Genomic DNA, 12,422 nt, shown 5'->3' with positions numbered 1-12,422 from the left:
GTGTCTCTCGACTCCATCATCATTTATACTCATCCTCTATCAAAAATGCATTCCCCCGTCTATCACAGCGTCTAATAAACTACACCAATTTCTTTCCGTTCATTAAACTGATAGTTCTGACATGCAGCACACCGCTGAATTTCATTGCAGGCGTACATTTTAATCTTCATAATGAACGTGTCAGCAGCTTTCAGATATGTCTTTTTGGCAATTAAACCGCAGAACTCTGGCCACCTGGCTCGAGATCGTGAGGCTGGAGGCCGCGTGCAGACGGCAGATTAGCCCCACAAGAATGATCTTCCCATTAATTCTGTTAATTTCGCAGTTATCTGTCCCTCTGTCAATGGGACAGACGGCTTCGGTTTCCACATTCCCTCAGTTTGCATCGATGGGTTAACTGCTGAGAGAATGACGTCTGTCCCTGAAGACAAACCAGCACAGACAGCAGACTCTGAAGGGTGAGTTCATTAGGTAAAGGCTGAGCAATGCAGAGTAACATTTGGTAATGGTTTCAGAAGGGCATGAGGTTCATATTTAGAGGTCTTGTAGTTCAGTCACACCAGCTCAGGACTTCACCTCCCATCAGCACTTCTGTTTAGATAAAGCTTTGCCAATTACTACTGCTAGTTTTTAAGGTTCAGTGCTTGACAAGCTATATTTACTGGTTCTAATGCGGATACTGGTGCTTCTTATGCAAGCGCAGTACATATATACCGTACATTCACTGTTTACTATTCCTCATGTTCTTCCCAGAAACACAGTCATCTCTGTGAGAGTATCAACAGTATCAATGCGAGAAAAGTAATCCGGTATACAACAACAGTGATTAAGCTCCAAATGAAAATATTAAACTTCCTGAAATGAAAACTTCCTGCTATATGAGGTTATTGAGTTCATGGAAGTGGATACCCTGTCACGTCAGATCCCAAAGAAAAACAATTCAACACAAACCTAATACAGAGGAATAACGCTGATGACATTGTGCAGCTGTTAAAGGATCCATATCATAGCATTTCACGATTTTCTTTTGTGACACTCGCTTAGCAGTTTGGTAATCGCATTTATCAGTAAATAAGCTTACACATGTTAAGCTGCTCTGGGCGCCTGGTTTTCCCACGTTTCAAATATGTTGTGTAATGTGATTGAAATGGCCACGGGTGTATGTGCGTTCCCAAACTCCTGATCCTCAATCCTGCCATTTCAAATGTGTGTCAATCCACTGTGCAGTTTAAATTAGCATGGATGTAGGAAACACAAGCTTTTCTTAATGGTGAAACATTCTGTATGAGCGAATGGATGTACATGGAGATCATATTGTCGAGTTTGGTAATGAAACAGTATGGTGTGATCCAGCTGCCATACAGCGCAGCAAAGTTCATACATTCAAAAAGAAACATCAAATCCATATTGTCACAGAAAATAACTGATTGAGTACAATAAATGCTACTATCTTATTCCTTTTAACCTTGGATTGTAGACGTGATTCTAGACTACTTCCATGACGGAACAAGTACCATCAGCCAAAGGAGCATTTTAACCCCATAGTAACATGATGCCGATGCCAAACAAATTCTCTCCATGGACTGTACCTTGCACTGGTTGTGGATTTTTGTTAAAGTTTGCTCACACATATGAACACACACACACTCACTGGTGCCACATGCAAAGTACCTTTAAAAGTACAATCCCTTTTGTGTTACTGGATCTGGTCTGTGCCTCTGACCTTTAATCCTTCATGAATTCTGTAACGGTTCTAAGAAACGCCCGGATTCTAATTTCAGACAGTAAATGAAATCAATAACATTTGAAAGATGCCCAGGCCGCATTTAGCACTTCACGGCCAGTGCAATATCGGTTTGCTGCTTACACTCAAAACACAAAGTGCGCTGCATTCACAGTGAGGAGAGGTGTGACAGACAGAGTGAAGGGGCGCTAACTCGGGGCGCAGATCACAGATGCCACAGCTGTGTGACAGGAGCTAGGATTCTGACATCTTGTTACAAACGAGCCATTCAGCGCTCTCCCACACCCCGCCAGCCCGCGGAAGCGCCCACTCTTCCCCCTGCCTCTGAGAAACCCTCCCTTTGATGTGGATCATGACTAAAGTCTGTTTGATGTGACAAACAGGCTTTTTCAGTGTGTAGCCGCCACTTCACAGGAAATGCTCTTTATCTGATACGGACAGCGGCTTATCTAAGGCTCGAAATCTGCCAAATTATTGCTCGCTAAATGTATGCGACGTTTGAAGCTTGAAATATATCTAATTGGAATGCCGCCACTAAGAATTCATAGACGGTTTTGTTCAAGAAAATAACGCATGCTGTGTTTCTGTGCATATTAGGCAGCTTTTGGGCACATAACAGACAGGCAAATGTACAGATGTGTTTTGTTACTTTCTGTATGAGCCGTTGTTCATGTGACCTTACTATATGCATATCTGTACCTTTACTTTGCAGGTCACTCATGATATGCATCTGACATGATTTAAACGGAAATGTACACTTGCACAAGCACTCACCACACTTCTTTACATGTCTATCCCTGTGCTGTGAGGTTAGACGTGTAGAAAGACTACTTAACAGACATGTGCATTCTCATTAACTCTCAGTCTAATTCTCCGCAAAGGAAACCATGAACTGGCTTCCTGTTTATATGCTTAAGTATATGGCATCTTGAAAGTAACATAAACCTTTCCCTGAAATGAACATTTCCTGGCTGAATATTATGTTACTGTGAAACAAAACTGCAGATTAAATTGGAATTTACTTCCTAGATTATAAATATAATAAAACATGTTGCATATAAATGGGCGGGTATCACAGGGACAAATTCAACTATTACAGTCTGCTATGATGGATATTATATTTAAGCTGAATAGATCTATAGTTCCTTCCATCAGGTCTATAGTTCCTTCTATCCTCCACTGAAAGATCTTGTTGGTAACAGGACATTCTGGTGTTGTCTGCATTCCTAAATCAGCCAGTTACAGGTCAGACCACTTACAGCTTTGACAATAGCAGGGAAAGAACTTTCAAGGTGAAACACCCAGAGCTGAATATCAGGTCACCATTAACAGAATATCTGTGTTACTGTTGTGGCTTTCCTCTCATAGTGGTATCTCACATCTGAGTAGGAATATATCTAGGCAACAGTGAGGAGTCAGTGAACAGTTAAAGTGCATGTGGAGTGGTAGGGACACATGGGGTCACATGGGATGCAGTTAGTTTACGAAAATCAGATCCACCCTACCACCCCCACCCCCTGGCCCCCTCCCCCCCAGGCTTACCCGCATACTCCGGGTCCACATGAGGAGGGTAGAAGCGGAAGTTGATGAAGAAGGGGATGGGCACTCCGAACTTGAACCACTCCACCACGTAGGGCGTCTGCTGGCCGTTCAGCGGGTGAGACACGTCGCACCCCAGGATCACGCTCTCTCCAGCGCGCGCCGTCACAAACTGGGGCTCGTCTCGGACTCCGTGGGCACCTGGGGGGGGGGGGGGGGGGTGAGACGGTGTGAGATCCAAGCGCAGCACCGACCCAAGTCCCGCCTGAGCTCCTCTATCAGAGACCCACACATCTGCATCATATGCTGATGCAGCTGGAACCTGACAAAGTCCTCAGGCGAGAGAACACTAAACTCTCTCAGCAAAACACTAAAGATCCCACGTCTAAAGATCCTATATATATAGTATTTTCACAGTGCTGTGGAGTACAAGATAAAATGCAATGCGAACAGTTAAAACAAGAAATTATTGAAGTACATACTGCACAAAAACGCCATGGGGAAAGTTATTGCACATAACATTGCACAAGGATTCTGTACACCTTGCTGCACACGCACAGAAATGAAGGTGCGTGCAGCTGTTGTTCTGGAATTCAGAAGCAGCTGAAAATTCCGGAAGGCTCAGCACGCGTTCTGCTAGAGTGCGCCTCCTGTCCCACTGCGGAGCAACGGGGCGGCTTTTTCGGCAGCAGCGGGCTGACGTGTGAGTCAGGCATGGGGTGCGCAGCTGGCGAGGGTGGCGGAGTGTGAGGGAGAGGCGACGCCCGTGGGCAGGAGCGAGGCCGCAGCCTGACGTGGATTAATGCGGAGTGAGAACGAGGCCCACCCACACTCCACTCCGCTCCACAGCTGCTCTGAGTCAGTCCGCACCTTCGTACACGCGTGACTCACACCATCATGCCAGGGACACCCGTGGGGAAGCAGCATGTGGGAGCTACAGCACGCCACCCCCTTACAAATGACAAACGCCACGTCTATGAGCCAGAGCCATTACAGTCTGTTAATACAATCTGAAGCTTTTTTTTTCATCCAAACTAAAGGCCCACATCCATTACTTCTGTCCATATGGAACCAAGGCATAGTCTGACTGGAAAATATGTGAGAATATGGAGTGAGATGTCCACAGCACAGCAAGTACACCGCAGGTGATCAAACTCATCAGACCCCATAAAGTCCTAACTACTTCTTGACACACTGCAGACAAAGCTGGCATTTACCTATGTTATTACACTCTACTCAAACATGTAAGTACTATGTAATTAGGGAGAAGTGGTGGTGTGTAATGATGGGGTAGTCAGCTGTAGGCTTTCACATTCTTTCAGATTAGACAAAGCACCCTACTCTGTTCCATATTTGTTACTGTGTGGTTATGATGTAATAATGTGTCGCTGCACACTAGTTCTACAAGTAATTACAATGTCGTTACACTGCTATGAGGTGAACTTGGAGAAGAGTAACTCTACTTCTTGTTACTATTGCTACTGTGTAAAAGCTGTCATTAACTGGCATCTAAGTTTTTACATCTGAAAAAGAGTAGCATTTGGTTTAACAACACATATATACATCTGCTCTGTAGAGTCTATCAAACACTCTCCCTTGGTTTCATTCTGAAATACTTTAGTGAAATTGAAACTGATGGTCATTTTCGTTTCAAAAGAAATATTCAAGTTTCTCCTTGACAGGCAACAACATTACAAAAGCACAAACAGGACTTGTGCACTCATCAGAGCTAAAAAAAAAAAAATGAAACGCTGCCTGGTTGACTGTCCACAGCTCGTTTTAAATCTCAATCAAACACAGATGCATTAGACACGGCAGTCAGACTAAATGACCTGCTTCCCTTCTCGCCCCCCTCCCACCCCCAGCCCCCCCATCATGCTTGCTGCGGGGCGAAACTCTGATGTTTTGATTTGTGTTGCTCCTCTACGCACAGGCCTCCTGGTGGTTAGATCCATAAGATCAATGAGAAGGCAGGCTCCTCATCCGGCTGGGCTATCGATCGGGGCTAATTCTCGCTCGGGCGGGCTTAGGAGAGAGGAGGCCTCCCTAACTCTCCCCACAGTGGCGAATGTGGAGCCCACGGCTCGCCTGAGGGGGACCTATCGGAGAGCTAAAGGTCACTGCCTCTGCTTCTGTGGAACGGATACTCTGGGAATGGGTTTTGCGCTGTGGGGTCCGCTGCATGCACCAGGCACCAAATTTTTTTTTTTCCTCACTTCGATCACAATCTACGCAAGTTGGTATCACTGCGGGAACCCCAATCTGAGGGCCACATGATGTGCCAATGACCGTCCCGTGAAACCAGCGAAACTCAGTGATTACGTAATAGCCATTACATTAACACCTTAGCAGTTGAAAGGCTGAGTCTGACATTTTTTGTCAAAAATGAGTTAACATACAACAGCTCTTTACAGTATCCTTATGTTTTGCACTACAACAGGGTAAATACCTGTGTTTTATTTTTCAAAACATGAAAAGCTGCAGTGTGGGGTAGTGGTAAGGAGCAGGGCTTGTAACTGAAAGGTTGCTGGTTCGATTCCCCTGCTGCTGTACCCTTGGGCACTTCTAACCATAACCCTACCCCTAACCCACAGTTGCCTCAGCAAATAGTCAGCTGTATAAATGGAAAAAGTATATGTCACTGTGGATAAATCTGTGTGCTAAATGACAATATAATGTAATGTAATGTTACATAGATGTAATGCTGTTCAAAGCTAAGGTATGTGATTTAAAAATGTCAAAGCCTGATATCTCAGAACTATATCCTCTGTAAGAACAACACTTTAATTGCAGCCTCCCAAACTCACGTTTCAGTTTATGGTTATATTTAGTTGCCTGGGAACAGTGATGCATGCATGGTGTATTGTGGGTAATGTCAGAGTCACACTGCTACAGGGACTGACACCTGCCTTGCTCACATTCAGGTCAGGTACCTGGAAGTCTTCGTTGATTTAGCAGAGGGTAATGGTTTGAGTTGTCTATGTTCCCAGACATTAATGTATTTAAACTGGAAAGAGGCAGGACGGTATAACTCATTAAAATACGGGGAAATGCTCAAATCCACTTAAGGCCTGAGGTACGTCTGCAGGGATGCCCGTACTGCTGTTGTTAATGCTCTGATGGTTTGTGCTTATGTTTGAAAACAAGTCAGTGTGGATAAAGGTCTGAGAGAGATGATTCAGTAACAGTAATTGTCACAGAATTATGCCATATTAAACTACTTGGAACAAGTTCAATTTTATTGCATTTGGTTACTTTAAAATGTCAGCTGAGCACTGGCGGCTTCAGTCTGTGCCAACTGGCCGACAAATATAATATTCTTCAGACTGTTTCAACTTTAAATCCACGCTGCAGGGCTAACAGCAGGTCAGCAGCTTCAGAATGCTAAAAGTTTTCCCAAAGTATCTCCTTGAGTGAAATATTATTTTCTGGCAGGATCCAGGAGACTTGAAAAAAAAAGAAGCCGAATCTGTGCAACTAACATCTATGGGCATGTTCTCCACAGTCCCTGTGCACTAGATTTCTGAATGAATTCCGAGCACTGGCACAAAAAAGAGAATGCTACATTTCTGATCTAACCCACACAACCCGCTGATCACTACCACACAACCCACTGATCACTACCACATAACCCACTGATTACTCCCACACAACCCACTGACAACTCCCACACAACCCACCGATAACTCCCACACAAAAGCCCAATAACTACCACCAAAAGAAAAGAAAAATAAATCACATTCTGCATTTTGAAGTAAAATTAAAGGCTCATATCTTGCCGTTGGCCACCATCTCTCTCCTCTCAACAACATTTAATCCATAAATTACACACTGTTTCTGCCAGAACTCACACCACTCCTAATATCTGTTGTGGCTGTTGTTTGTCTCCTGGTAACATCATCAACTTTAAAATAACACCCCAGAGGGAATAACCTCAATGTTTATACCGGGGACAGCAACACGCAGTTACTAACAGGCCTTTTCCTCTTCCAGGAGTTTCAGGTGGTTTACAATGAAAGTCACAGGAGAGAGGAGAGGCCACAGAGTTTAATCTTATCTCAAAGGAAAAAACGTCCTCATGTGAACTTCTGACGCACATTGCTGACACCCTGAAAAGAAGGCATCAGATGCGTTTTCTAATGACATCAGCCCTGAATTTCAGATGCAGGTACAACATGTTATAACAAAGAACATTTTACATTTCCTGTCTCTTGAATTTGCAGTCATGTCCTTTATCAGTAGGCTGGAACATATTTTAAAATCAGACACACACACATACAGACTTTGGTTATTCACAATTTCCATCAAGTACCATCAACATCGGAAAGACATCTGCCCCAAAACAGAACTCATGTCCCAAAACAGAACTCATGAAAACCAACACCTACACAATTTAATATTTAAACCACAAAGTATCTGTTTGATATGATTTTTTAGTGCCATGTGTTTATGCTAATCTCAGTAGACCACTGATCACAATCTTGAGATGGAAAGTCTCTGTTTTACCTGAGCCACATTAAAATGTTTGGATGGACAATGAAGATACAGAAAAGATACAGAAATTCCACGGACCATTCAGACAGCAAAGTGAAAAAAATATGTGTATTTACATTTTATATTGCTACTGGCAACAGCTTTTGTCAGTGGGGCATGCAGTATCGGTATGCTATAAAAATGCTTGCCACTTTGAGTAGGGTCTTTCAGCACCAAAGCACTGATTTAAAAGCCTGTTGGGAGTGTGGTATCCTTGATGCTGACAAAAGAACAGATGCTAAAATAAAGATAAATAATTAAACAAAAGTGAGCCTTCAAATCTCTTCTGAACACTCTCCATTCATTTGACTCATTTATAAGGAGCTTTATACCCGAGCAGTCCAAACGCTGTTCACATCAAAGTGCAATTCACGGTGGCAGTGCCCCATATATTTGAATGCCTCCTGTGAAAACCATCAAAAGTAGGTCAAATTTAGATATGGCTCCATCTTGCTTGCTAAACTTGTTCTGCCTTGCTTGCTAAAGTGCTTTAAGCACACCCAGTAATGGCTGAGGCTCTTAGTACTTCTTGTAGATATGAGTGCATTCATTTGTAGGAGAATAAAAGGTAACATTTAAACCCACTGTGTTGGAGCCTTGTTTCTTTTAGTTTAGATAGTATGGCTGTAGGTGCAGTTTAATGACTCTACCTTACATCTCTGTCTAGCTGCACTTTGCGCGCATACACACACACACACACACACACACACACACAGAACTGAGCACAGGATCAGGATCAACTGTCTTGGCCTCTGGAGCTTTCCACAAAAAATTCTCACGTCTGTGAGTTTTTTTGGCTGTGAATGGCTTGCACCATATCAGCAGATTTGGCCCCAGTTTGGTGTTGGACAGCAATGTGTTTGTATTCTCCATTTAAAATAATTCATGTTTATTGCTCACAATTTAGACCATAATTATTTCAAATTTCACCAACCCGGATGTGTAAGAAAACAATCTGTTTGAACAGCTGTTTGAAATGCATCATCTGGTCTGACGTTTCATTATCATCAAGAACCATTTTTCAATGTGTATGGGTTCTGTTTCTCTGAAAATTGCCAGCAACTCTCAGGCTAAGGAAGTCGGTTTTGTCCAACCGCAAGCCTGCAGTCTGTTCAGGCCCTATGGCAGGTTACAGCAGAATGTCTCTGGGCAGATGACTCTGGGCAGCTTTTAGCATGTAGCTCAACTCGCTACAGGTAAAAAGCTCGGACCGCCTTGCTTCCCCGGTGCCTGGTTCACGCACCACACAACTGGCCAATCCCAGCCCTGCATCGTGTGGCGCTCCTGCAAACACCTCTGCTGCCAGCACACCTGGATGCAGAACACAGCGTCTCAGCAATTTAAATGCCCTCACAGCTCACTCCATCAGCACAGCATGAGTCCTCCCATCTTCTCACGGTCTCTCAGCGGAGAGCTCTGTGATTGGTTGACTACAGCACGGACCTGCCCTCCATTATCCCAACTCTGTTCCTGCTAAACATCATCCAGCCCTCCCAGGAGCGGCTTTAAAATGATGCAAATTATGCTCAGAGGAGCCCTCTTCGTTTCCTCCCCCCCATAAAAAAGAGACCCTTTGATGTGTCTGCTCTCAACGTCGGGATGGGGAAAGCAGCTTAATCTTTAAACTGTTACAATTAATATCCATAAATGAGTCTTCAATAATAAGTGAGGAGCAGAAGGCGGGAGAGCTGATGGGCCTCTAATTAAGAGAGATGGGAGAGGATAACACAGCTCAGCTCCAGAGCATCTATTAGGATTTATGGCCCAATAAAGGCCGGTTCTTCTGTAGGGGCTGATTGCTTCACCTCAGCCTGATTCCGCTGCCCTTTGTCTTTCGTGAGGGATATCGTTTCTGACAGCTGTTTAAATGATGTCACCGTGGCCCTTCGCTTCCTTTCGCCAGCCTGTCCGAGCACGACGGTGCGGCCTCACCTCAGCTTCCCAAAGCATCAGTGTGAGTCACGGCCCGGTCGTCTGAAGCTCTGAGAAGCAGTGGGACAGTGCCGTTCCAGTATAACTTCAGTATAACTTAGTTTCACAGCCACCAGCACCACGCCTCTGCAGCTTCAAGACAACGCAAGTTACAAAGCACACGGCTGTGCCCTTGCACAACTTTGCATCACTTCCTCAAAGAAATATCAAGAAAATACTACACACAGTTAACATTTAATTGCAACGAGGCAGTTCTGAGCATGAATTACTTGTAACCATGTAACATGGTTTGTGTGCTTATGGTTAGTTTTTTTTTTTCCCCATAATGAATGGTTTTGTTCTGAAACGCTCATGAATTTTGACAAAAATCAAGTTGTTTGTCAAAAAACAAATATTTGAGAAAGATCTTTTTTGGGGTGGAGCAGTAAAGGCAAATGAAGCAGCAGAGGCAAAATGAATAACTAAATAAATAAATAAATAAAAACGGATTAACGTGCAATTTCCCAGAAAGTTAAGTATTTGAACCCATTTCTGGTTAGATTAAGGAGGCAGACGTCCCCGTGGTGGGAGCTTTAGGAAAGAACAATAAAACTGGGAGAGAGTACTTTGGAGAATCTCACCCCCCAATGGGAGATGGATGACAGACAGATGGTTGCAGACGGATCCACATGCTCCCAGTTCATTAGGAAGAACTTTTATTACACATCACCACTGCTAACGTGCTAGAGGCTAACAAAGTCCTGTTGTCTACGGAAATTCTCCAGCCTATATTGTATGTATACGTATGTATATATGTATATATTAATGTACATATACGTGTAAATATTTTAACAAACATAGAATTCTCATTTAAATTTGATTGGCACTCTGCCACAATGCCATGCATATACTGACTGCGCGATTTGAACTGAGCCACCGGCAACATGAATGGTTATTGTGTGAAACACGACACGGATGGCTACACAAGTCTGTTATTTAAAATATATTCTCCCCTCCTTCCTCTAATCTATCTTTTCTTCCGTACCTCCGCCGTCCCCTACCCAAAGGCCCCTGTGTCTCAGTCAGTGATTGTGTTGTACCAGTTTAATCCTCTTTATTTGGCGGAAGAGTTAATCCACTTTATTTGATTAAGCATGTGCAGCTTTTGGACTGAAAGAGAGCAGATTTAATCAAATTACAGGCCTGTAAAACGGAGCCGTGGTCTGACTGTCACCGGCGGCGCTGCCGGACTCTGCTGTTTCTTTGTGAAGGTGCACAGCTACAACACTTCGGAAACACACGGACGCTTCAGCAGGAAGCTGGACCTCTTATTCACAAAAATAAACCCAGGCAAAGTAGCTCCATTGATTCATAAGCCAGCTTTATAGGTTGTAGTGGGCCTTGTAGGCCTTTTACTTAGTTGGTGCTTCTTATGTACCACCATATACTTGTAATCTGAATTGTTTCAGATAAAGACAAGACCTGCCCTGCAAGGGAACTTTATCAGTGTGCAGGGTCCTCTTGTGTTTTTTTAATCAGGTTGTCGCTGGGCTGAATAAACACCCTCACGCCTTAAAACCTTAAACTTTAGACAAAATCAAGAGCACATGGAGAAAGTGCCAAACACCATGCCAGCTATCGGCTTCCCCCCAAACTCTTATCTTGCTTTCAGAATCAAGACATCATCTTAACCTTATCATACGATAGCTCAAATAACTTTGTGATGATAAAACCATAAAGCTTGGTTAAGCTTTACAGCAAATACTTGGAGCTATTCACAGGAAAAATTCCTGTTATACACTTGGATTCATCTTAACAGCATCTCTTACAGGATAATGAGAGGGATTCACTTAATTGGGTGTTCCTTCTGGGTAGAAACATCAGACTGTTGATCCTGCAGCCATGAGCTTAATGAAGGGTTTTGTGGGTATAATCAGGTCTTTGGATCAGAACCATTGTGATGCGATCCAACAGGAAGGGCCTCAGAGTTCCGGCCCCCGGTCGCCTGGGCGACCCGGCGGAGATTGACACGCGCAGATTAGCGCCTCCCGGCTCTGTGTGCCACGGCAGCGAGCGGGGAGTGTGTGGCCTGCTAATCCGCTTGTTTTCCGCTCTCTTTCCCACAGGCACGACAGAGTCGCACCAACGGTTCAGCACCTGCGCAAATCCCGCACGTCACTCAGCAGATTTGCAGTGAAAAACGCTCCCACACAGCATGGCAGCCCCGAGGAGCTTTATTCCAAATACAAACCTCACGTTTCAAATACTTCCAGATAGCAACAGTTAAAAAAAAAAACAGGAATTAAGCTGTCTGAGATGGTGAAAGGATCTATTTTAAGATCTAAGCAGTTTCATAAGGTACCTATATCTGTGACTGTATTACTTTGGTATGATGCAGTCAAGCCAAGAAGGTGATTGTGGGATGTGGGATGACTTGCTCTTTTTTATTTAATTCACCCATACTGTAATACATTGAGCTGCCAACTATGAGGACTTAGCTATATTGTAATTACTGATGTATTAGAAACTATGCTAATACAAATAAAGACAAAGTCAGTCATTTACAAAGGTTCCTCTTGACATAAAATGAACCTTATCAAATGCAGGTATGACAGGGAGGAGCTTATAACTTCGGAAGCACAACAGCAAACATCAAAGTTTTTGGAAGTAGAGGAGTAAGATATTTCAACATACA

At 43.7% G+C, this 12,422-nt stretch overlaps 1 protein-coding gene across 1 annotated transcript in view; it reads right to left on the bottom strand.

Annotated features, from left to right (window-relative positions):
* Positions 1-12,422, bottom strand: part of igsf9ba (immunoglobulin superfamily, member 9Ba) — a 107,952-nt gene that overhangs the window by 76,188 nt on the left and 19,342 nt on the right. The window contains exon 2 of the mRNA XM_036536738.1: positions 3,287-3,484. Coding sequence (XP_036392631.1) covers positions 3,287-3,484 — 198 coding nt within the window. The remainder of the gene's footprint in view (positions 1-3,286; positions 3,485-12,422) is intronic.

This window comes from Megalops cyprinoides, chromosome 9 (genome assembly GCF_013368585.1).
Source record: "Megalops cyprinoides isolate fMegCyp1 chromosome 9, fMegCyp1.pri, whole genome shotgun sequence".
In the NCBI taxonomy this organism is placed as follows: Eukaryota; Metazoa; Chordata; class Actinopteri; order Elopiformes; family Megalopidae; genus Megalops; species Megalops cyprinoides.
Note: the sequence above shows the minus strand (reverse complement) of the source record. Positions and strands in the feature narration are given on the sequence as shown.